This window comes from Streptopelia decaocto (assembly GCF_964273445.1).
Source record: "Streptopelia decaocto genome assembly, chromosome: 9".
NCBI lineage: Eukaryota > Metazoa > Chordata > Aves > Columbiformes > Columbidae > Streptopelia > Streptopelia decaocto.
In genome coordinates this window covers 6,074,440-6,100,722 of record NC_138664.1, presented here as the reverse complement: position 1 = coordinate 6,100,722, position 26,283 = coordinate 6,074,440, and the positions used below count along the sequence as shown (strand labels likewise).

Genomic DNA, 26,283 nt, shown 5'->3' with positions numbered 1-26,283 from the left:
ACACTACTGCATTATCATAAAAGCATCCTTTAGAAGGGTGTGTTTTCACCCTTTTAAAATATACCTTTGAAAGATAATTAATGTGAAGAATAAGTAGAGAAGAAAGAATGATTAGTGTGAAATCCAGTGAATGCTGGTAAAATGAAAAGAATATTAAATGCAGATTTGCTAATGCTCCTAAATGAGTCCTGCGTACAGAGACATTACTGTTACCTGCCAGCGTTTTTATTTAATTAAATGTAAAAGATTGATTATGCATATAATTTCAATTGTTTTTAAAAAGCTAAAGTGGATTAGGGATCTGATTATTGTATTTTATAGTAGATTTAAAAAAAAAATAAATCTGTGTCTTGATTCAGATAAGGGCAGAATGAATACTATCTGAACCTTCACATATGGTTTAACTGGATTGTTTTGAAGCTTATAAACATCTGGGTGATATGGTTCTGCTGTATTTTTTAAATTCCTGTTCAACCCAAATCGAGGAAAACCTGGAAGCACTGCATGAAAGCATACTATTTTGTCAACCCCGTGCAGAAAGTAGCACATTGATGGCAATCCAGAAATGTTGAATGCTTCATCTAAGGCAAAGAGCCAGTTTTCAAGATTCCTCTGTTCTGTACACCCACAGGAAAGGGAGGGCTGTCACTCTTAGTAGCACACTGGAAATCCTGACTTAAGAGTGAGACTCACAGTGGTCTCACATTTAAAACGGGATCTCTTGCTTTGTTCCAGTTTCCTACACCTCAGGTTTTTTTGTCTGAAAAATGAAACTTACAGATCTTCAGATCTGTACCTTATTGAACTGGTGAAGTCCATTGACAGCTGTAGACAGAATATACTGACACATGGAATTTACTTCCTTATTATGGAGATGTGTACGGTTAAGCTGTTTGTAGGAGATCTTGAAAAATAGTTTAGGTTAAAGATATATCATTCACCTCAAACATGGTTTAGGAGAAGACATTATTCTTTCACTTTCAATGAAACCAAGTATTCCCATACAGTGATACAAAGTAAAGCTCAACAGAATGGAACTACGATTGCTCAGAATTAGTCAATTAAACTGATTGTTATTGCAAAGTAAAATCAGCTGTTTGGCTTTTGCTGCCCAAATTGAATGAAATTCAAGGGTAAATGCCATTAGCAGTAAGTGGGATCTCCTTCTATATGATTCAGTTCAGTTTACATGTTTAAGAAAGCTGTTGTCAAAGACATGACAAATGTCTGCATTTTGCTTACTCTTCCCTAGATGGATCAGATAGTCTTTTGGTACATATTTTGGTTAGTCTAAAATTTATACGCATACACACGTGTGTATAAGTTAGTAGGTACCTAAAGATCTGGTTTCTCCATAGGGTGCAGATAGTGTTAATGTAGCTAGTGTATGTTTTTATAGACTGTGAAAGCAAGACATTTAGCACTGTGTTGCCTCTGCACTGATGGAAATATTTGATGTTGTAGTATATTAGGTGTGTTTATTGACTTTGGGAAATGTGATTTCTAGAATAAGAAAATCACTCAGGGCTAAGACGTAATTTTTACTGGGTTTTCATTATTACTTTTTTTTTTAGCAATTCTCTAAATGAAGTGTATAAAACATATTGTTTGGGCTCAGATGAGAATATTTGGGTTGTTTCACAATGCAAGTTATTTAAATATTGAGCTCTATTTTAATATAATTATGTGTGACCTTCCATGAGAATACACATCCCCTTTCTGTGCTCTGTGTTAGGTTCAGACAAAACCCCTCCCATAGCTGAATCCTTTGGTAAATTGTGGATGCTTGATGGGAGGAGATACAGTGTAGCTGGAGAGGGGAGAATGGGAATATCGGGTATTGAGCTATGACTGCAGCCCTCTTGGCAGCACAGCAGAAAGTTGTAGGTTAATGTCAAAGCAGCTTGCCAAAAAAGCTCTTTTAAGTCCCAAATTATTGGTTTTGAATGAGATATACCAAGTGTACTGGATATTTTGCATTTTAGTCTTTGGGATGAAACAAATGTTAGAATCTGAGGATTTCACATGGGATGGACATAATTTACTACTTGGAGCTCTCAGAGTATGTACAGTTAGATTTGATGACACACATTAAAAACCACAAGTCTTTATATGATTTTATGATATAAAAACATGCACATCTGTTTGATTCATTTTCTCATCAATGCTGATATTTTCTCATAGACTCTTCCTAAAATCCTGGATAAAGTGGCCCCTGCATTTGTCATGAACAGCTGCAGCTTCTTGGTGGAGAAGTCCCGGGAATCGACGGCCCGGGTGGTGGTTTGGAAGGAGGTGGGTGTGTTGAGGAGCTACACCATGGAGAGCACATACTGCGGTTGCACCCATGGACTCTACAAAGTGAGTAAATCTTTCAAAGAACCCTGTGCCGCTCTCCTCCTAATGCACAACTCATGAGCTTGGAATGGTAAAGCGGAGGAGATAGTAATTGTCTTGATGTTTAACATTGACTGCTCTCTCTAGAGCCATGTAGCCATGCTTCTGAGTTTCTCCTCAGTGACATCTTTCCATGATCCCCTTACTCTTTTACCTTCCCTGCCAGGAAAGTAAAGTCGTTCCTCTGAGGTTTCATTCAACAGTGAAATAAAAAGAAACTCCAGTTTGGAGCCAATAGCATTGAGCTTAAGGAAGGGAGTGGTTTTGAGATGACACAGGGCACTTATCTTTATAAGGGTGTTCACAATGTTGTAAAAAGTGTATTGGCGGGTCATATGGACATCTTTAAACCTAGTTCTAAGGTGATTAAGGTGAATACCAGTGGCACCAAGATTTTTCATACAGGCTAGCTGCCGGAGCATTCATCTGTTTAAATTTAAGAACCTGCACTGCATTTGGAGTTGCCTGTTACTGACAGCCAAAAATAGCTAATGTAAGGGTAGTTTTGAGAGCTGTCCATGAGCTCAAGGTATGCATGTGGCTATGATGTAGATAGACTGGAATTCCACATCGAATGAGGTGCCAGACTTGGTAGGAAGGGCTATACTCATACTGAGGGCATCGGAGACGTCAGTCTGACATCTCCTGGCACTTTTAAAGTATACAGGATGAACTCTGGTAATTGCATTTGAGTGATCATAATTCTCCATTCACTCAATTGGTGAATTATTTCTCTTCTTCCTTTCCCTAACCTGTTGGTTTCATTGAAAGGTTTCCATATTCCACCTCATTTCTCCCACTAGAGAGCAATCCTTATCTATACAGCATTAATAAGCAGTTAAGGATCCTTAAAGACCCTTAAGGAAAGAGCCATTATTACAAATAACAATTAATTAATAAGACATTCAAATGATTATCTTTGGAAGCTCTATACTAATCCTTTTACCTCTGTAGAATGTAGCCAGGAAGTATTAATACTCGGCTGCTGTGTTAACCATGCTCTGCTATACACACATCAATTCCAAGACAAGAAAAGCAGAAGAAAAAAATGACAGTTTAAAGAAAGAGAATATAATTGCCCTAGGCATTACATCTAACACTACCTACTCCTGAGAAGTGCTAATGGTTTTTTAATAGGCACCACAGGTCAAGACAGCGGTTTTGAATCTTTTTTAGACGATGGGAAAAATCTACTTTGACTGCAGTAAATGACAAAACTCCCAGTGATCTGCACAGAGGAGGATTTTGCCGATTTCCTAGACCTAAAAACAGTGACACATCAGATTGTATCAATATCTAAGGATTTGTTCTCCTTCTCCTTCAGCATCTGTGAGGTTTTTAACCCAAATTTGTCTAATTTGTGCCCTTAGATGCTTGAACTAGTAGAAAGAAAACATGAAATGCCACATTCAGGTGTTACATTCAAACACTGTACTGTGCACAGGGACCCTGTATTATATAGCAGAGGCACCAAAAATAGTCAGAAGGACCTAATGCACATGGTTCAGGATTCTTTTTTAAAATAAATTATTTAAAATGAGTGAAATTATTCTCTACATTATTTCTTGTCCTTTTTTTTCATCACTGATCAGGACCACAGGTAGCCACTGAGGACAGGAGTAAGTTGAAATATGAGGGTTTGTAACTGGTGATGTGCTCCATGAGGAAGTCTGTAAGTTCTAAAGCAGTTCTGAAGTTTCCATTCTGAACACCCTGAAAAGCTGAGTCCCAGTTGGACCATTGGGTTATTTTTATGAGGCTGCATATCCTTTTTTAAATCTTTTTATTTTCTTCAGGACTATCATTCATCTCAAAGTCGGACGATATAGAAATATTCCCATGAGGGGGCATTTCTTCAGCATTTCTTCATCATAAGGATGATACAAACACTTCTTGCAGTTTCTCTGATTCAGGCTCATTTAAAGCATTTCCACTTATTTTTTCCAAGTACGCTAACTACCCAACTTGTTAGTATCAAAATGAAATACAACTTCTTATGTTGACATTTATGCTGGAGCTGCACGTAAATACATAAACTATCTCTTTCAAATAGTTGATATTAATAGGCTATTTCCTCTTCCTTTTAGTGGTTTTTGGAGTTGGTTCTTGCTTGCTTGTTCCTAGAAGTGGATTATTTAGGAGGGTATGGACTTGACAGGCTGACCTGAAGATTTCATTGCATAATGCCATTTAATACTCAGCTTCCATCTGTCAAGCCAAAATTACTTCATTATTATCTGGAAGCCCTGAAATTGTTCCTGTAAACTAGAAATTAATCACATAAAAGGTCACATTTTGCTAGAGACTTCAACCTGATTTCTTCACACTTGGACCCTCAAGTTGATGTGTGTGTAAACTATAGACTGAGACTAATGCTCATGCAGGAGCCGTCAGTATCCTATATTTACAGCTTTCTAATATTTAGTTTAGTAGAACTGTGTTTAAGTGTGAAGAGAATCAGTTTCTTAATTGCATAGGATTGATTTCCCTGTAGGGATATATCCAGAATCCTCCCCCAATAAGCATACCCTTATGTTTTTGATACTTTTATATCTTAAAATACAGTGCAAACAGCAGCTAGGATTTAAAACATGGAATTATGTGCAGCAGAGGTTCCCAATCCAGCATTGTTCAGTGAGTCAGTGGCTAAACTTCTATTAGAGCATGACAGAGACAGATCCTGATCTTTAGCTTTCCTTCTGCTTGTAAGTGCTGGAATTAATTCATTCAAGTAGCTGCTTTGCTGGCTCTGAGCACAGATACAGTGCTTGGAGTTGCACAGGGACATCTGATAGGGATTGTGCAAAGGATTTAGGAAGAACAAGAAAGCCTAATAGAGGTGGCAAGAGGTTAAAATATTACTTGCACAAGGCTGGTAACTGTGTCCCTTCTCACCACATGTCGAGGAAGGGCTGAGGTAAACCAGGACCTGTTTTTTTCCTGATATAGAGTCCAGAGAAGATGCTGCTAGAGTTTCTCCAATGGATGTGTGTGGCCTCTCTTGGATTGAAATGTAGCCTTCATTTTTAAAACAATTTAGTGAGTGAAAGATAACACAGAATTTGGTACTATTGATATGCAAATGAGAAACAATAGTGACCCCAACCTCTCTTAAAAGTAATTTCATTTCAGATGGGGAGGAGAGAGGAAATGAACTGAGAGAAGAGATGGTTTCTCTCTGTTGAATCTCCCTGTCTGTGTGATCAATGGAAACACAATAAGCCAACTACCCTTAAGGAAGCAAAACATAAAACTAGAGAAACTATTGATCTTATCTAAGGTTTTGTTCAACCGAAGGAAGAAGAAAAGAAAAAGGAAAAAAATCCAAACTCTTTTTCATTTTGTCTGGATTGCCCAGTTCAGTCTTAGAGGAGCTATGTCTCCATTTGAAAGTTGCTAAAAACAAAGCAACCAATTTCCACAGGGAATTCTCCCTCCTACTTCTGCCGGTTTACAACCCTATGGTCAAAATGGAAAACAATTCAAAAAAATCCCACCAAAACTAAACAAAACAAAACTCAAAAAAAAAAAAAAAAAAACCCAAAAGAAAGCTGCTTATCATTTCTTTGCCTCTGTGAAAGCAGTCTGCATCATTCCATTGTTGGAGCTTTTACAGAGTGATTTTTTTTTATTGCTGCCACTTCTCATCTTTTGTTTTTGAAAGACTGAATGCAGGGCTGTACTGTGAGAATTTTTACTGAGTTACAGGTACAATCAGGTACAATCATGACTTCACAAGATTGAGAACTCATTGACACATGTTGATATTTTCTCCAGTTTCCTGTGTGATTAATTTCTAAACTTGCACATCTCCTTGCTGTTACCATGTTCTATCTTGTTACGCTGTTTCACCATTCTTCTTGATTCCTCATTACCTAGCCTGCTAATTGAGACCCTCTTATAGCATACTGCACTGTGCTGTTCAGTTCATTACTGCAACTGTCATTCTACAAGTTAATATCTTTTGTGCCATGGTAGACAGCTGAGTTCCAAACCGTATGTTTTGGTAATACAGCAAATCTCAAAATTTCAGCTTCATGCCATGTTGGAAAAGCATTTTCCTTGGCATGTTGTGCCTGGAGGAGGAGAGGCAGTGTTAGCGGAAATAGATTTTTAGCTTTTTGCTTCGAACAACTTATAAACAACAAGGAGTAACAAATGAGTTTTTAAATTATTGCAGGTATCTTGACAGTGCCATTCGAAGGAGACTTTACTAGTGATATGGATCCGTCTTGAAAGAAAGCCTTTGGGAGAGCTGAGAATTTTTATGCTTTTTCTGTCCAGTTTAATGCTTCTAATTCAAAAGAATAGAGTACCTCAAATTTTCTTTTGGACTTGATAAGAGGGAAAAGCCATCCCTCTGCAGAGACACTGGAAGCAGAGAGAGCAACACCAAGAAGAGCAGCCATACAGTTCATAAGACTTTCTTGATCATTTTTTCAAAATGTCTTTGTTGAACGGAAGGGGTGAGAATTAGGCTACTAAATTGGAAGATCTGATATTATCCATCCCCTTTAACCTGGCTATTTAAAAAGAGTGATAAACTGGTGATTTACCATGGCTGAACTAAAGCAATATACCAAGATGGAAGTGTTTCCTCTTTCCACTCCTTCAGAGGTGAACTTCCCTGGTTTGACCTGTTTCTGCCCAAATTAGCCAGATTGTTACCAATGTATGATTTGTCCATTGAATTTCAGCATAATTTCTTATAGTTATCTGTAGGCAATGAAATATTTTCTTCATCTTCTGTACTATTGGAGATTACTTAACAAATTTATATGAGGAATTTTTAGGTATGCTTTATTCATAAGCAGTTTATTACAGTTAATAGTCAGAAATTGAGTTGTTTTGATGGAGTTTGCAGGTCACATGATACTGCTTCTGTTCTCCAGTAAGATGTATATTGTTCTTGTAATTGGAAGTCTGGTGCACAAACTTAAAATAATTTTCATTTGGCGTCTTGCCAGTATTCAGCCACCAACAAAAATGGTTTCAGCAACATTCTTGCCATAAAGTATATTAGATAAGTATTTGCAGAAAGGAGAAGTGAAGAAATAGAGCATATTCTATCCTTTCTGGTCTACATTTCTTGAAAATGCTTATGTTGCCTTTGCAAGTCTGACAAACTTTTCCTCATTTCTGATTTCTTTTGTCCTCTAGAGCTTACACTTTTCTGAAATGTGAGTAATTCTCAAAAAGCATTCAAAAGTTTTTTCTCAAAAAAAATAATCTCTAAAATGTGTGTGTTTAGCTTGACCCTCTGTGCTCTGGGGATCTCATTCAAAAGCAGACATTGAGAATAAGAGAGAATTATTTACTTTCTGATAATTCTGCTTCCAGTTCCGGTCCAAAGGGGCTCAAATTGGAAGCAGCTGTAATAGCAAGAAAAGTAGAGGAAAGAAGATAGTTATCTAATAGTAATCTAAGGACTGAAGGTTCAAATTAAGGCTTTTGTTCTGTTTCTTTAAGTTGTTACCCAAGGCAAAAGTTTGCTTCCTATTTGCTTTATTTTCCTGGTGTTTTGACTTTTGCCAACCCCTTGCACTAATTGATTCATGATTCAATTTGTAAGATATTCTAATTGTGCTTTTTAGGCTTGTGGACCTTATTTCATAAAACTATGAAAGTGTTAGTGGCATTTAGGAAGTTGGGAAAGAGGAGAGAAAGGGTTTCTGAGCAAATAAATTGGGAGATAGTGGGTGTCTGTCTTCCTTGGAGACTTGTAGATTCTTATATGAACTGCTGAGGGATTTTTCTTTATTAGTCTTTGTTTGTTTGTTGTGTGTGTGTGTTTTTGATGTGTGTGAGGGTGTTATTTTTTTGGTGAGTTTTACTATTTGTCTAGGAACTGGTTGAGAGAATGCCAACTGAGAAGCCACACACTTAACTGCGCTCAAATCTGGTTTGTGCCACATGAAACACTGGGAGTTTGAAGGTCTGCTGACTTTGGCTCCCTCAGATTGTTTGGAAAACAAGTCACAGAACTGTGGGAACTTTGTAGAGGTTCTTTGGCCCTTCCATCTTCAAGAAAACTGGAGTTTGTCAGTAGGACTATCCTTGCTGGTTTCATCTGTCTTGATGGGTAATAAGACAGTTATATTAAAGCAACTATGACCCAAACCACATGAGATATAAATATAATCTTTGTTCCTAGAAGTCATGGGTATTATGGCTATTTACTATTTTTTTTTGTTGAAGATACTTAGTATTGTCATATGAGAGAGCAATTTATGTGCATTTAAAGGTTTGTAAATTTTTCAAGAAGGTAATTTAGGCCTCCATGCTCTGTCTCCCCATTTCCTGATCCACTCCACAGTCAGTTTAGCCTTGCAGTTTTGGAAGGGGTCAGTAGTTGAGTTGGGTCATCTTACCTGTCATTGTTTCTGGAGAAGGCATGTTGCTTATTTGTTTGGGTTTTTGGGGGGCAGGGGAACTACTTTGGGGGCTTTTTAACCTTATATACGACAAGACCTGTTTTCTGGCACTGGTGTGACTGCTTGAAGCCTTTTGCTGAGAATACTCAGCCCCTCTTTCAATGTTTTCTAACTACTGGTGTTTTGTGGATAACTCTGGGAAAGCAGTGGTCTCTTAATCCAATAGACTGAGTTTGCTGCTGTATGAACGAACAATTGTTTTTTTCAGGGTGACTGAATAATTCCTTACCTCTTTCAAGAAATTAGCATGGGGTGGTTGCCTGCCAAATACTGTGCACTTGTCCATCTGCTGAAGTGTCCCATGAATGTTGCCTTGATTTTAGAAAAAGTCCTCTCTGGCACCTGCTGCAGTGGATTTCTGCTGTCACTTGAGCCATTTGCTTTCCTGTTCCCAAGTTGAAAGATTCAAGTGGTAGGGGACCGAGGCATGTTTCATTGTGTTTGAACTCACATGGTTACTGCAAACAGGGGATGAATGGCACTTAGTGGAGAAGAACGTACAGATTGCTTTCTTTAGCCTCCCTGTCCCCAACACAAGAATTATCAGGAGGCACTGGGTAACAGTATTTTAGTCTTTCTTGTTATTGATTTATATCCATAGAGGGATATATTGGAACTTTTAATTATGTATGAGAAAAAATGAACACTGGTTTGTGCTATTTAATTACTGGAGCAATGTAGTGGTTAGGCTGAAATTACATGTCTTTTGGTTTGTAGCCACATAATCTGTAGTTTCTGGTCCTGTTGGGTTATATGGAATCAAATGAGTTAGTCCTGGATGAGAACTCTCCACAGGCACCCCAGGGTGATTCTACGGGCTGCCACAGAGCAGTCCGAGCAGATGAGATAACTTAGGGCTCAAAAGTGGTGTCCTCATGCCATTTCATGTGCATGGGCATTTCATTAGTTTCCTGTTCCTTCTGCCTAAAGACACCCCATTCTATATCTGCAGAAACAGGAGTGCTGAAGATAACATTAGCATAAAATGCAACAGACAAAAAACTGTAGATAGAAGAACATGGGATCTTTGGTTCCATTTTAGGACCTCAGAGTCATGCAAATCACATTTCTCTCTCTCTCTCTTACTTAGTCATTCAGGCTAAGAAATATGATGCAAATCATGGCTTGGCAAAAAATATACATGCTATATCCTAACCCAGATTTTGTTGGTAAAAACATGTTACAAAAGGAGAAAAATATGGTCCTGAACCACAAAGTGAAAAATTTGCTAGCTTGTCTGCCTTTTGGAACCAATTTCAATGTTGACACTAGGGGGATGTCTGCTTCTCCAGCTCCTGAGCAGACAGCCTGGCCCAATTTGCAGCCCTTTGGCAGAAGCAGTTTCTTAACTCCTTTGTGTCTCCTGTTGATAGATTATTGGGTGCTGACTGGCTACATAACTGGAGAATGGGTCCCATGCCATATGGTTAAATTAAGGCACAATAAAAAATGATGATGGGTGAGATCATAATAGATCTAACTCTGTAAAGCTGGGAGGGTTCTGTTGAGGTTCTGAGGACACGGCTGGCACACAGTTGCAAAACAGAGCCATCATGTACCTCCTTCTTGGCGCACTCTTTTCCACCATCATAATTGAAACAGTTGTCTTGGCACTGCTGTTTACCCCTTCTGTTTGGGACTCCAACAAATCCCTGTGATCTCCTACGTTCCTTTCACTTACTAATGACATTAGTATTTCCTAGTTGGCACTTCACTTTTTATTAAATCAAGGGACATAGCAAACTCCCTGGGGCTGACAGGGGAAAATGGGCATTGATTCTTTCCTGTCTTGACTGCTGATGTTCCTCTAGATTTCTTTTTTCCCCACAGTGTATTATAAACATCTGAGGTTTCTGCTTTGTTTGTGCAATCTTTCTCCTTCATCTGCTTTTCCGCTTACCTAGGTACTTGATTGTAACCCAGTCTTTCCGTAGTCCAATCCTGTACTTGAGAAAGGAGGTGATAGGTACTGACTTAGAGGGATTATCAAACTGTTTCCTTACATAAGGAATAAGAAGTGCAAGTATCCTGTGCCATGGTTTAAACCCAGCTGGCAACTGAGCACCACACAGCCACTCTCTCACTCTCCTCTCCCACCTGCCTATTGTGTGGGGGAGAGAATCAGAAAGGGGAGAAAATTATTAATATTACAGATCTGGGTAACTTAGATGCTTGAAGGAAAAAAAAAAAACAAACCAAAAACATTTGCAATTGCATTTCAGATTGCATGGAGAAGAGATTGCATTTTGTGAGGGAATAACATATGAATCAATGACCTCCATATTTTCACCTTGCTGACAAGATACTGTTATTGTGGCCCTGTGTGCAAGTGAACCAAACCAGTGTACTCGTGGGGACATAAAAACTACTGCTGTTACCTTGTGACCAAGGGAGTGGGTCCTTCCATGTGCTGTTAGCAGGAACAAACTCCCCTAGTATTAAAATCAATGCTGTCGTGCTCAGAAGTCAAAACAGTCTTTTGTAGTGCCAGAAGGCTGAAAACGTCTAGTGATTTGCGGTCAGGCTTATCTCTGAATTGTATTTATTCAGTATATGGGTATAGCAGAGGACCTGGTTTGACTTCAGGTGTGGATTTTGTTAGAACCTTTGCTACATTCACAGTACAAATTATTAGAGCAAACAGAAAACTGTGGAAGTGAAGCAAACTAGATTCATAAAGATTAATTTTCTATTATAAATATTGTAGTGGTGACACAAATCAGACAATTGCAGTCGTGCACATGTGTATGAATTTTCTGGATGAAATGCTATTGTTCTGTTTAAATGAAGCCTACAAAGCCATCCTGAATGGCATGACCTTGAATGTCCATAGGATTCTAGTCTGCTAAAGAAAAAACTCTTGGGAAGGATAAGGGATGGAAAAGCAACATTCCTAATGGAAACTAACTGCAGTATTTCAATGGTGTCCCTTTAAAAGTCCAAATATCATTGCACATCATCCTTTCAAGTTTTCTGTGGAATTACAGCTGCTAGCTTTTTGATTTCTGATGTCTCTCTTGCTTGTTAATCTGGCCTCGTGTGGATTTATTGTACAAATCTATTTGGCAGCTGAAAATTGCCCTTTGATGAAGCTCCTAGTCTAATCATGAACTCCTCAGGCATGGAAAATAAGAATGGGGAAGTGGCAAAAGCACAGGCTAAAAGAGCCATGTTTGTCTTTCACTCTGCATGGATTTTAGAAGCATCTAAATTTCAAAGTCTTTCACACACAGGATTTTCTGCAAAGATTGATTTTTACTTCTCTTAGGATTGTAACATTTGCCATGCTGGATCAGACCATTGGTCCATATAATCAGGTATCCTACCTCATACAGAGGCTGGTTCCTCACGACTCAAAGAGAACAAAGCCAACCTGTAATGCAACTGATTCAATTACACTAAGACATGGAAAAGAAATAATCCTGCCAGCCTGACCTGCCTCTCTTCCACTTCAGACACAGCAGCATGAGGCCTGATTATCATTGTCAAAACCTTGAAATAATGAGCTATGTTCTCTGCTAATAATTATGGCACTTTTTCACCACTTTTCATAATTTTTTTCTCAGGTGGGGCTTCCCGCAGTAGCGAATTCCAGTAGTTGATGCCTATAATGTGTATATGCTGTCCGTCATTAAATGTAAACTACGTATTGAAATCTGATCTCCCATCTTTCTCCATTCTGCCCCTTTGCCATTTCTGTGTCTGTGTAAGTTGTGCTTCCCACAGCTGCTGCAGTTCCCAGACTGTTCTGTCTCTCAGCTCTCGATCCGTGTTCACTGCTGTCCATCATCTTGTATCCATCATCTACTCCCAGGTCCTCTGGTCTGGGTTCCTCTAAAATCAAATTAAATGATCTATTCATTTTCTCCAGTCTCAAATCTGTAGATATATCCTGGTTCCACCCAGCTCTTGTCTCTTTGGTTGGTTTTGCTGTTTTGTTTCCAATTCAGATTTATTTTTTCAAGTGCGCTAAACTCTTACTAGTTATGTTATCTTTTCTCTCTATTTTTCTTCCTATCACAAAATTTATTTCGAACTACCCAACATACTAGGACTGACTCTTATCCCCCTGCATATGAAGCAGGACTCAGAAGCAGAAGTCTCAAGGTCTGGACTGAAGACTTGACCAATATTTCAGCATCATAGTAAGAGCAAAGGGGGCTAAATTCTGCTCTTGTCTGCCACGTCCAGACACAACCTGTCCTGTAGTAGGGAAAGCTTCAGTTCCTGGGAAAGGTATTAGACCCTGAAAACAGAATCTTAATAATAAATATATGGAGTTCTAATGGCCAGAAGGGACCATTAACTCTTCTGGTTTTCCCTCTTATACATCATAATCCTTTGGGTTTCACACAGACAGCTTTGTAGGAAGCCTGATAACTTGTGTTTGTGTAAGTAGGTTTTGTAGAAAAACATTCAGACTGAATTTGAGAATGTCACATGATTGAAAATCCATCTGGTCCCCTCGTATTTGTTCCAGGAGCCAGTTACTGTTAAATGTTATTGCCTTATTCTAATTTGGATTTATCTGCCTGCTGTTTACAGCTGCATTCTTGTTATTTTTCTGCTGGCTTAGAGAGACTTTTAGAAATTTGCAGTTTGTTCTCTTAAAGGTACTTACACCATGCAACCAACTCACCCTTCAATCTTTTTGATAATTAATTAAACAGGCTGAGTTCTTTAATAGTTTGTCTATACCAGAACACACAGGAAAATGCCTCTGAATTAGCTAAAGGTGCAAGTGGAAAGTCCTGTGCTAAACCACATTAGGCTGCATGTCAACACTGTGAAGCAGAATTAAGGTTGCCTTAATTAAATTTGGCTTAACTCATTTCTAAAGTAAATTAAGCCAAAGTGAATTGCAAACAGTTTAATTCTGAATAACAGAACAGAAATATGTGCTTCTGTATGTGATAAACTTGTACTTGTAAAGTAAGGGTATGCCTGTGCCAGATGAACTCTGAGACAGAAGTTGATATGCCCAGCAGGAGAGTTTTGAATGGAATTTGGAGTTCTATGGTTTATCTTTAGATAAGACCCTATTGCAAAATGCATATGAATCATGAAGGAAAAAAACTGCTGTGATCTGCCTTGGATGTGCTATATTCAAATTTTTGTCCAATGAAGAAATTTTTGATATATGCACTGCCAGATGGTGGGAGATCTACAAGTGAAGATATGTGGTCTAGAAAGAGACATTTCAGCACAGCGTACAACCTGTGGGAATGCAGATTTTGGGGACAAATCAGAAATGTTTTACATACATGCCATAACTGGGGAAGGATCAGACATGAGGAAGCTGAAAATAGTAGAAATCACAAAATATGTTGGTTACTCATAGCAAAGAGAATTTGTCCATATTCAAAGCTGTTGTTGTGGGATATTCTTCTCTCACATACTCATTAAGAAGCATATCTTTGAGTACCTTTTGGTGCAAAACAAACCAAAAAAAAGAGATATTTTCAACCTGCTTGTCATAAGTGAGCTTCAACTAGGAAAAGTGGACGGAGGAGTAAACAGGACTGTAATGCGACTGTGTATTATCCACCTAGAGAAAAAAAATAAGATAAAAAGGCAAATTTGGCTAATGCATGTTGGAAATACATGGCAGAGAAGTACATGGAGTGACATATCACTGGATTCTTGAAGGTTCTTGATGAAGGGGAAAGACAAAAATCTTTGTGATTTTGTCAGAGAGCTTTTTAAAGCTGTAATTAAGAGACAGAAGGAAAGATGGAAAGATAACCATTGATTGCATAACTGTTGTGGAGACCTTGTTGGAGAAGTGAGTCATGTTCCAGTGGTCATGGAGATCACGTTGGTGAGGGATCGTTGTGCTTTGGAGGAAGAGAACTGATCTTTCTTGAAGCAAAACAAAATAATGCTGAATTGAGAGGGTAGTGGCAGTGGTGGTGAAGCAAGGCCTATGAAAACAAATGCAGTTCAAACTCAAATAGCTTGTCATACAGAAATTGAACCAGTGTGAGAAAAGCTGTAGAAGGAATATGTTTCTCAAATGTCTACATACTACTGCTAAGCATCTGAGTAATGAGCAATTGAAAGATTTTGCTGATAATGTAATTGTTGATACTGAAACCTGCTAGGAAAAGTACATTTTGGGCATTTCAGAATCTCCTGATACTGGTCTCCCACCTGCTTGGGAAGGATAGAAAGGGTTGTAAACTTGTGTGTCTGGGATGGGAGGCAAGAGCAGTCTGGTACATCTTCATTTACTGATAATTCAGGTCTATGTGTTGTAGGTAAGCTGACAAAGTCTAGGAAATGAGCCTGCTTGGCACACTGAATTAAACTAGAAAATTCAATGTTCCCTCAGAAGTACTTGTATTCAGTACACAAAAGGTAAAAGTGTAGTTATGGACTTGAGTCTGGGTGAGATTTCAGATTTACCTACGATTTCATGTGGCAGCAGTAAATATTATTAAAAATGCCAAACATTACAGATGATTATTTTCTAAGACAAAAGATGTATCCAGTGTAACTCTATTTTGGATGACATTATAATAGGAAAGGATGAATTAATCTTTGGTGTGGGAGTTTGTGGTTACCTAGACATCAGTGATCATGACCCAATTACATTTAATATGGTTAAAGGACAGTATTCCTATTAACATGTGTTCATGTATATTTTTTTCCTTAATAAGGGCTGATTTTACAGAGCTGAGGAAATATTATAAGTAAAACAGACCACAGGTGAGGAAAAAAATATCCAAAAATATTATGAATAACAACTGAATCCTTTTTAAAAGGATTTTGTTACATATCCAGAAAGGCACAATTCTCTAATCAGGAATTGAGGGGATATTCAGTTTAAACTGATTCTGGTTTAGTGGCAAAGAGAAGGCAATAATTAGAGTGTAGAGCACAGTAAATCATAATATTGATGAAAAATCTACATTCTAGATTGATTATAGTACGACAGTTTTAGTTATTTCAATCTCAGTTTCTTGTTTGTTTGCTCTAATTGTTTACTAGTATTTCTGAATGTGAGTAAACAACAGTAGAGGTCATTTTCCTAAATATAGCTGATGCAAATAATCATCTGAGGGATAATAGCACAGATTTATTGTCTATGAACAAAGAAAATGGGGAAAACAGGTACTAGTGTAATGCAGGAAATGGATGTAAGGACCTAAAGTAAAAATTCATGACAGTCAATGCTAAGAATGGTAAGAAAGCATTTGCTACCATAACTGGAAAATGAGCTCTAGAACACTGTTATGGATATTATAGCATTGATAACATTGTTAAACAGATATGTATATTAAAATAGTACCTTTAATTTGTTAGAGGCATTTCCTTTTCCAGCCATATTGTTGTTAGTCCTTCCAAAGATTATGGTGTATTGTACCCTGGGCATTCTCTGTAATGATGATGCTAAACACTGATTATCGTTCCCTTATCACTTTTTCCTCTGGGATTTATTAGGTCACCAGACTATGTGCAGAGGGAACACCCCATTCTTTTTCAGTACCTTTTGTATCTGCTATGGATTGTCATCTCTAGGACATATTTATTCAGCTTGTTTCCTCTGCACCAGAAATGGGAAATCTTCCACACTTCTTGTCTGCCCACTTAGACCTGGCAACTATTTTTTTCTTTATAGATCAGTTTTAAAGAGATCAAAGTCTTACCAGCCTGATACTAGGTCTTACACAAGATGGGTTACCTCATTTTCTGTTGTCATCATCATCACCATAGTTAACGCTTCCTGAGTACCTTTCACCTCTGGAAAGAAAAATATCAAAATATAGTTGTGGAAAGCAGGTGTTGTCTTTGAAACTTTCTGATATTTCACGAAACGTTCCCATTTTGCACTAGAGTGGAAACATAACCTTTTAAAGTAACTTGCAAAAATTCAAAACAGCTGATCCTCAGAATAGGCCCTTTTTTGGGCTGAAGTCAGATGCCAGTCTGCCTGATTCAATGCAAGGATGTAGATCACCCAGATGTTTTTTGTTGGTCTTATCCTTTGTTCTCATGGAACAGTTGTTACATTTTGTGTGAATAATGAGAATTTCCTTGAGTCAGAAAAAGACTAATTCTTCAACTCAGAAGTAATGTCACTCACCTAAGATGGAACAGCCCTGGTCTAAATTGCTGCTCCAATTAATATCTAATTATTCATAGGGAAGAGGAGACCTCAACCAGAAAGGGTATCTTTCTTGTGGGGTCTGATTAAAAATGTTGCCCAAGAGTTGAGCAGCTCTTCCTGAGAAAAGTCACCTCTAATCTATTATACTCCCACAAAGAAGTTTTGGCTTAGATAAAAACAAACAGCAAAAGCCCAACACCACAAATTGTTTTCTCAAAGCATTTCTCTCACTGTGTCCTACCTCTTCTTAGCTTTTGGAATAAAGCAGAAATTTTCCTTTTCCTTTGGGGGTGCTGGAACTAATGACTGAACTCCACAAGAAAAATGAATCAGAGATACATACAAAGTAGCAATGAGAGATTATTTTTAATGAGTTTGAGGAAGATATTGCAAATGAGTTTGAGAGAGAAGTACAGCTATGTGCAACTGGGGCTAAAAAGGCCCAGAAATTGTGTCCTTTTTACAGTAGCTTATTTTGTGCTGGAAGACACTTAGTTTATAAATTATAGCTTAAAATAGATATATGGATTTGCTTTTGCCACAGGATCAGAAAGGCAGTTTGCATTTCAGTGGAAGGTACTCTCTCTCTCTCTCTCTCTCTCTCTCTCTATATATATATATATATATTTTTTTTTTTTGTGATTTCTTTAAAAGATGTTTGTTGGCAAATTGCAGGTGCAGAAACTTGTTCTGATTTGGAGGAGAAGCTGGTAGTTTATAAAATGATTTTATCTGGCAAGATAATTGAAAGTTGGGTGAGAAGAATATTCGTTTTGAAATGCTGGCACTACACAAAAACAATGGAAGAGGAATCTAGCACTTCTGAAGGAATTCACTTTGCTACTCTCTTTTCCCATTATGTTATATCTTCAGTTCCATTTATATTGCCTTCTTTCTATTTTTCTTCCTAGCTTTGAGAAGTAATAAGCTTCAATCTGGCTGTTGTCTGAGTTAGGGAGAAGGGCTGTACACCCATGTCGTGATGGTCCAGAGCATATATACCTCATTTTTTTGACAGTGATGGGAAGGAATGGAAACAACCCTATAACATAACACAAACAAGCCTGAGTAACTTGGTACCTTGCTCCAACCTTCAGGTGTCCTGCACCCAGGTGAACAAGCACCTGACATCAACACTGTAGCCTGTGCTACTAGAAGGAACCTTTCTATTGAAGATGAACACAATGGATGTGCTCTGTGATGGGCTCCGTGTTCCTTGTGATCTGATGGCCCATATGAATTTTGCAGTAGGCAGGTAGACAACAATTTTGCAATGACCTTTTATGAGCAACCCTTTTGCCTTTTCCAGTGAGGGAGAATGAAATAAATGGGAACTGAAAGCAAAGCTCAGGCTGGGTCTGGAAGAGTGACAGAACAGTCACTTTTCTGATCAAGCCAGTATGTTTAGTGTTTGGAAGGGCTTCCAGGGGTCAAAGTGTTGCAGCTTTTTATGAGTCAAGCACAACCCCACTAGCTTCCACATACATTGAAATGCCTGTTATTTCTTATCCGGTTGATCAGCTCTAGATAAAAGTGTTGCATAGACTGGATACCTTCAGAAAGCCACCAAAACTGCTTCTGTGGTTTCACACATTAAGTCCTCACAGATACTCACCAAATCCTGTGATTTGTGTACCCTGAAGGATGATTTTTGCTCGGGACTGGTATTAAATGTCAGCTTTGAAAATGAGCCTTGTCACGACTAATGCAAAACTCACTCCTGTGGTTAATTTAACGAGATAGATTGGCAGACATCATACATTTATTAAACAACCATAATTATATTTATATTAATGCTGGTCTCTGCTCAGGAGACATTCAGGCCTGACATAATAGAAGTTGTTAGTAATGCAGAAGTGAGATCTCTGAATATAGATTCAGCGAGAAACTCAGGATTGTAAGAATGGGGCTGTATTGTGGGCAGAGATTGAGTAGCTCTGGGATATTCAGATGCTGGTTGTGCAGGTGAGGCTGTAGGCTGTGACAAAGGTATGTGATTAGAGCTCACGTCAGACTGGGAATACCAAGAGCTTTTGGGTTATTCTGGATGCTGCAAAGTTGGTTGAAATTCATTGGCAGAGGTATTGACCACTCTCTGGTGCACTGCATTTGCATGCTTATTCGCTTTAAAAGGTCAGCAAAGCACCCTGACAATTTTAACAGCAACCTGCTGTGTCTGAAGTGTATTTAGTTTCATGCTGTATTCTCCACAGGGTATGATTTCAGGTTGTTTTGGTGTGATGCTGGTCACGTAGCACATCTTTAAGTGGACAAGATCATTGCTCAGGCTTCGGAAACAGATAAGAATTGGGTTCTTTCTCAATCTTCCTATGTACAATTATGTTGTTTCAGGAAAATGGACTGTGGTTATTGCCCTGGTTTGTTCTGTCTGGTTGCACTGATGCCCTGGGAATAAAGCAGAAGATGTCTGGGACAGTGGCAGCTCTGCTCAGTTGGTTGCAGGAGGCAAGAACAGCCTCTACTGGCTTCAGCAGCATCTGCCTGCTTCTTATGCTGACGCTGTGCCCACCTCTCCTCCCCGGCATACTGATGACCTGTATCTTTAGTCTGCTTGTCTGTCACTGTTAACGGGGGAGAACAAAGTTGACAGTGTTGGATTGAAGGTCTGTAAGTGGTTATTGATTCCCGGACTTCTTGCATTCCTAGAGGTGGGGGTCAGGAAGGGTGTGCGTTTGAGTACAGACATGAGCATGCAGGTTAGTAATGGTGTGTTAGCACTGGTGAGTAATAGGATGTACGTAATTATGCTTTTTAAGGGGATGTGTATATGCTGTAGCCAGCCGTGTGCTTGTATGTGTTTGCACGTTTTGCTTGGAAGAAGTTGTGCACAAGTGTGTGTGTATGTGTGTGAGTGCATTTATCTCTGCTTATGGGCAGAACACAAAATGTATGTAATTGGCATCAATATTTACTGCTTGAAGTATACAAGTGTGTGTATCTTGTGTATATACGTGTAATATCATGTGGGGTCCCTCACTGTTACTAGTGCTGGAGGGGCAGGGCAGGGAGAAGGCAGAGATGTGTGACCCTCAGACTTCCTGCTCAATCTTTCTTGACTAGCACATGTGGGAGTCTGTAGTAGCCTGTGCAGGGGAAAGGGAGTTCATTTCTAAATGAAGACTGAAAAGAAAATGCACACAGCAATGATCGTGTTCACATTTCATTATCTTCTGATATCTCTGTTCACAGGAAGAATTCACATTTCCTTGGTGACCTTTTAGTAAATGCAAAGCTAGGGAGGGAATCTCTTTCAGTTCCTTTATTATACGTTTGTAGCTAATTAGGATGGAGGTGTGGAGTGCCATGGATGGGATTGCAGTGAAGCCTGCTGATGGACAGCACACTCTCAAAACTGGCATTTGTGCCTGTGTTGCACATGGTAGCCCACAGGACAGCAAGAGGAGGCGAATTGTCTTCTGAGGTTCTCTCCCATCCCTTCTTCCAGCTGAGCCTGGAGCACAAGGGAAGTCCAGTGAAATGACACCTTAGTAATGTGAGAGCTGCCAAGGTGGCGGAAAGCAGAACAGCACAGGCAATGCCCGGCTCTTTAAGCTGAAGTTACCTGCTACACTGTGGAAAAAGGTTCAAAAGAAAATGTAATTCAAATGAAAAGTTTCTTAAAGAGGGACAGCCTGAAGAGAGATCATATTCATTGTGGTACAGATTTGGCTTATTATCTGCTCATACCTCCCAAGAATGAGAAGCATGTGGCACTTCTAGGCCTGCTCAGAATACATAAGTACAGTCCAGATGGTATTTAAGGTCAGGCTGGCATTGCTGGAGATCCTGACTGTTCGAAAGAAGGGAGGGTAAAATTTTGGAGAGGCTTATTTCATGAACATTGAATGACAGATATTTCAATCCCCAAGGTGTTTCATTAAGTATGCTCCTGTTATCCATCAGTTCCACTGATTTCACTTGAGAGCATACAGCTATGATAAACTGAATTGAATGTGAGATCTCATAACTTCTCATCCAGAATCTAAACTTTAAAGAGCTTCCAAAAAGGCAGAATCAGTAATTGAAGGCATTCTCTTTGAGACAAGTAGAATGCTCCCAAGACAACCAGAAGTGTTTTAACCATAATATTTCTGTGTCAGTGCTACAGAGGCCTGGCATAACCCCAAAATAGATCTCATTCACTTATATGTGCTGGTATATCAAAGGAAAAGTGGGCAGGGGAGGCAAAAAAATTTCTTTCCTTTGTGGTACATGGCACTTCTGTGTGCAATGGCACAAAATTACTTGTTATGCATTGAGAGCTCAGTCTATAAGATGGCATAGAATTTGCTTTCCGTTTGGTGGGAAAATCTGCAGTAGTGTACATGGAGAGGATAATTCCACAAAGAATTAATGTAATGTGCTTCTGCAAGCTTACTATATGCCTATGAATGAAAGTTTTGCCCCTGTGAATGGATGCTCCCACAGCTCTCATAGAGCTCCTATGGAGTCCCCTGCAGGGACTAAATTAAGACACTGACTTTACTGGCTGCACATAATCCTTAGTGGGTTTCAGATGCAGAAGAGAGGCGACAGAATTGCACAGAGGAAAGGGGGAAGAGATGACAATCCCAGGTAGATTTGAATGTTTTCAGTAGCTGAATATTTGTGTTTCTATTCCTTGGCTTGAGACTGACACCAGACTAAGGGGCTTTGGAGTGGCTTTAGGAGAATGTAGGGGGAAGTTCAGCAGTGGTGGAGCTGGGCCTGCTGGAGGTGGGATCTGTTGTATTTTCTGGTCTGAAACTAGAGTGGTAGAGGAGGATGAGTAGGGCAGTGGTAGCATCACAGAAAGCACAGCACAGCTTCATGCTTATGCATGACTATAGCTTGCATAATCCATCGTTTGCTGACAAGTGCAGTATGTTCACATAAGAACAAAGAAGTGAAAAAGAACAGGGTATATTTTTCCCAAATAATTTACCAATCATTTTTTATTTTTATTAGGAGTCTGGAAGAATCTAGGTAATAGCACTGCTCAGCTTGGCTCTGTGTGAAGGGGCTTAATTTTTATGTTTCCATTTAGTCATTTTTATTGTGTTGTTTCCTAGCTCATTGATGAATAAATCCCTGTTACATTGAAGCAAATGCCTAGGAAACAGAAAAAAAAATAAATTCTGTGCTGTCCCTTTGTATTTAATGGGGGTGACAGGTATTATTAGCTGTAATTAATTCATTTATAAAGGACCTAGACCTGCATTCTTGTGTTTTCCTATTATAACACCAATTACTAGAGATTATTAGCATGGTGTTAATAAATGCATGAAGACCCTGTGCACAATTTAAAAGAGAAACAGACACAAACCTCTGTATGTTTCCTTTTAGCTGTCTGCCTGTACTTTCCTGAATCACACATGAGGTGGGTGTTTGTACTGGTGGGGTGTTTAAGCATAGTGAATATTTGTGAGTGCAAACTTGGAACCGTGTTGGTTAAAGACTACGACTGGATGTGGCTACATGCATGTGAGCATGAGAATTAGTCCAAAACATGTTCTCTCCAACCTTCAAGTATGCAAATGTGCACTTGTGTGTCTGACGAATATATTAATTGTATACTTATGGGCGCTGTTCGTTATGGTACCTGTGTCTTAGAAATGTCTCTCTGTGGTCACGCATATGTGTGTATGCATGGATGTATGAGTGTGTCTGCTGGGTGCACATCAACCCAAGCAGGAGATAATACAATGTAGTAAAGTTTGCTAAAAACTCCACCTGAATCATGTTTAGCAGGCATTTTGTACTCAGAAGCAGCAGATTTTCCTCTGCAAAAGGCACAAACGAAATTAGTATGAGAGGGTATCTCTGTCAGTGACCATGCAGCTGACTGTCAGTCTGAGACAGAGAACTTTCCATATGTGCCTTTTTTTTTTTCTCACTGATCCTTGCAGCTGTGACCTTTACTAGTAGCAGTTAATAAAGCACAGAGAAATGTGCATAAGAGCTTGGCAGAAACTGGCATTTCTTGAAAGTCTTGTCTAGCTGTTTTTTTTTTTTTTCCACTGTCAGCCAGTTCCTTCCTTTAGTCTCTGAACACAAGACTTGCCAATAAAAGCCCAGAAATAGCTTCTCTCACTAGAACTAATGTTTGCCAACAATAGCTAAGGAAGAGGAAAAGAAATCTATTTTTGTAGTTGGATTCTAACATGAAATAACCATGTTGGTTCTAACAAAAATTAATTTGTCAACTAAAGTTAAAAGTTCTATTTGTTATGGAAAGCTCTTTGACCAGTTTGAATATGATGGTTGAAAGGGGACATGTGTTAGTTGTTTATGGACAGGGAAGTGTCAGATGTATGAGTGTAATATAACACAGTGAAGTTGTTCTTAATCTTGCTGTGGTTTAGGATGTTGTAATGTCTATATTGAGGAGTGTGGGAGAAAGCAGAGATGTACCAGTCCAGACTCCATCAGCATCATGTCCCTTCTTATCTGAGGTTTCCCCAACATCAGACTGAATATGAAGGACTGTAGGGCTGAAGTGAAGGGACAGGCAGGTTCAGCTCAGCTAGTGCTAACTAGACAGGTTGAGGGACCAATTTCTCTTATTCAAGCTACAGCTTCTGCACCATTGCTCATCTGGGGTTGAGATGGACAGTTGGAGTGCCTGTTCTGAGAAAACCATTAAGACCAGTGATAGCAATGGGAGAAACTGAGATACCAGATACCTCTTCTTGCCAGCCAAGGTCCTGCATGACTGCTGCTGAGCAAGGTGAACATACTGGGACTGTGACCTTGTATTCTGCCACCCAGCTGCCCCTACAGAGCTTTGAGATTCTTTGTTAGAGGAACAGTGGTGCTCAGAGGTTTGCTGGACCTGTCTGGCCTCAGGATGGTACTCAAGAAGCTGAGGGTGAACCTGCTCTGTGACACTGAGCAAAGGAATCCAGGCTCCCCAGAGTATGGGTATGGGCAGCTCATCTGCCTGAGAGAAGGACTTGGGAGAGTGGGGAGAAGCAGGAGGTAACTGAAGATCTGATTGCTGTCCTACTCTCAGCAGCTGTCTCTCACATTGTCTGACCGAGTTTTCATATATTCCTGTTGTTTTATTACAGAAAAAAGTACATGCTCCTTTTAAAATAGACTCTTTTATTTGGTTTTGGAGTGTTTGTGGGTTTTTTTGTGTTTAAACTTAATCTTTATTTCATGTTAGTCTCTGATTTTAAACCAGAAAAACGGCACAACAGAATTCCAGATTAAAACTTAAAACAATTTTGTTTCTAGCAGTGAGTGGTGATGTTTGGGAGGTAAAGAGAATTGTGGGCGCTCTCTCTAGCTCTGCCGGTGCCCTTGACAAGGTGCCTTTGTCTAGGTCACTCCTTCTCTGATTCAGCATCCCTGCTCGCAGCTTGCAGTGCTGCTCTCCCATCTCCCAGAGGGTATCCTGCGATTAATTGAGGGATGTATCAAAAAGGCTTTAGCCTGCAAGCTGAAAGTCTCCAGGGACAAAGCTGTTACTAGGGCAGGAATAAAGGTCAGGCCCTTGCTGACCTTGTTGTCTTGATTAATTAATACACTAATCTCTATAACTCCTCTTCAGCAAATACAATTTGGCCTCATCCCTTGTTTTGTTCATTTTTCTGTGACTTAGCTTTGAGAGACCTAATAAGACCTTGGTGGAAAATGCTGCTTCTTACAGTATCCCGTCCCCTCGACCAGCCCCGTGCCTTGTTCCCCCCATGGCATCCTCTGCCATTCCTTGTCTGGGGGCTTTGCAGAAAAGTCCCCATGCCAGATATGTGATTCTTCACTGGATACCAAAACAGACTTATACCTTGATTAGGGATTTGAGTAGTGATATCTGATTACTTAAATTACTAGGAAAACAATGTGTGGAATTAACTGAAGGGAAAGGTACATTTGATACTATTTTCCTGCAACTTTTTTCTATGGAAAAGTTCAAGACCAATGCTAGAAGATGTCAGGGAGTGTTTGTTCCCCTAGTGAAGGGCTGGGTAGCCATCCGTGACTGCAGGAAAGAGAAGCTGGTAGTTTGGATTCTGTGACTGATACAGCCCTGGGGCACAGTGTTTTGGGCCAGCTGCTTTTGAACATCGAGCCTATCCAGGATCTATTAGGAATTGCTACCAACATCAGAAGAAGGTGCAGCAGGGCTTAGAGAGGTGCAGAAGGCAGATTGAGTGAACGTGTGTGGTGAAGCGCAGTGAACCAAACCATCCTTGGATGAGCAAGAGGGAATATTCCCTTCAGATTGCTATCTGGTGGGAAATCAAAGAAATGAAGAAAATCTCTTTGTCTCCTATTCAGCTCTTAGTTCTGGTTTGTTATACTTTCCATTCCTTCATTATTACATCCATGTCTCAGTCAGGTATTGTTTTCTGCTTGAGTTGGGAACATTCCCTAAAGCTGTTCTGAGTGCACAATACTCTTGTTCTCTTTCCCAGGCCAATTTTAGACTGGATTTTGGCAGATTACACAAGTGCAGTGTGTTTACTGTTCTGTCTTACATCATCATTTTCCTGTATCATTTATTTTTCGTTTGACAGATTTTTAACTCTGTCGGTCTAATATGCATCAGAGGTTGAAGTGTATTACCATAATGTAGTGCATTGTGGGTAATCCCATGCAAATTATTCTGTGGAGAGTCATGTTAAATTATGTTCTTGCAAAAAAAAAAAAAAGGGCAAAACAAAGGCACTTTTTTCTTTTAACTGTTTGTTCTTTGGATTTCAGAGAAGCTGCCAGAGGCACAGGTTTAAGGCAGTTGTTTGACATTCAGCACCACGTGTGGTGATGCTGCTTCTCAGAAGATGCTGCTAAAAGCATGGAGTTGTGCACTGCAGTGGGATTTCTAGATATGTGTGTCTGATGATTAGTTTTAAAACGTTGGTATCTTGTCAAAGGAAAAATCTGAGTGAATGTTGGAGTGGCACAGCAAAGTGCCACTTTTTCCAACTCAATTGTGCAAACATCTGTAGGAAACATCAGTTTTTATGAACTTAAAGGGCATCAGGTGCCTCTTGGAAGTGGCAGGTCTGATCATATGTAGTGTTCTTTTTATATCTTTGTCTTCTTTTGTTCTCTATTACCAAGGTCATTTGCTTGAAAACTGGCTGCTTTGTTCCTCTGGAAGTCTGTATACTTCCCCAAACCGAAGTAGTAATCCTCCTTTTGGACAAAACACTTGATTGTAACAGAAATGATTGCAATGTCACAAACAGAGGATTATCATTTTCAGTAGAAATCATAAAAGCAGGTTGAAAAGGACTCCTAAGAAAAAGGCAGCTTGTTCTTATGCAAATTTTCTCAGGTGGTACTGTTGCAAGATGAGAAATCCTGAAAGATTGTAATTTGGAGTCA

General features: G+C 39.3%; 1 protein-coding gene across 1 annotated transcript in view; it reads left to right on the top strand.

The window, feature by feature from the left end:
* The window catches only part of AGBL1 (AGBL carboxypeptidase 1), a gene marked incomplete at its 5' end in the record, with an annotated part of 274,207 nt that overhangs the window by 153,116 nt on the left and 94,808 nt on the right, over positions 1-26,283 (top strand). Inside the window, one exon of the mRNA XM_082060702.1 lies at positions 2,185-2,361. Coding sequence (XP_081916828.1) covers positions 2,185-2,361 — 177 coding nt within the window. The remainder of the gene's footprint in view (positions 1-2,184; positions 2,362-26,283) is intronic.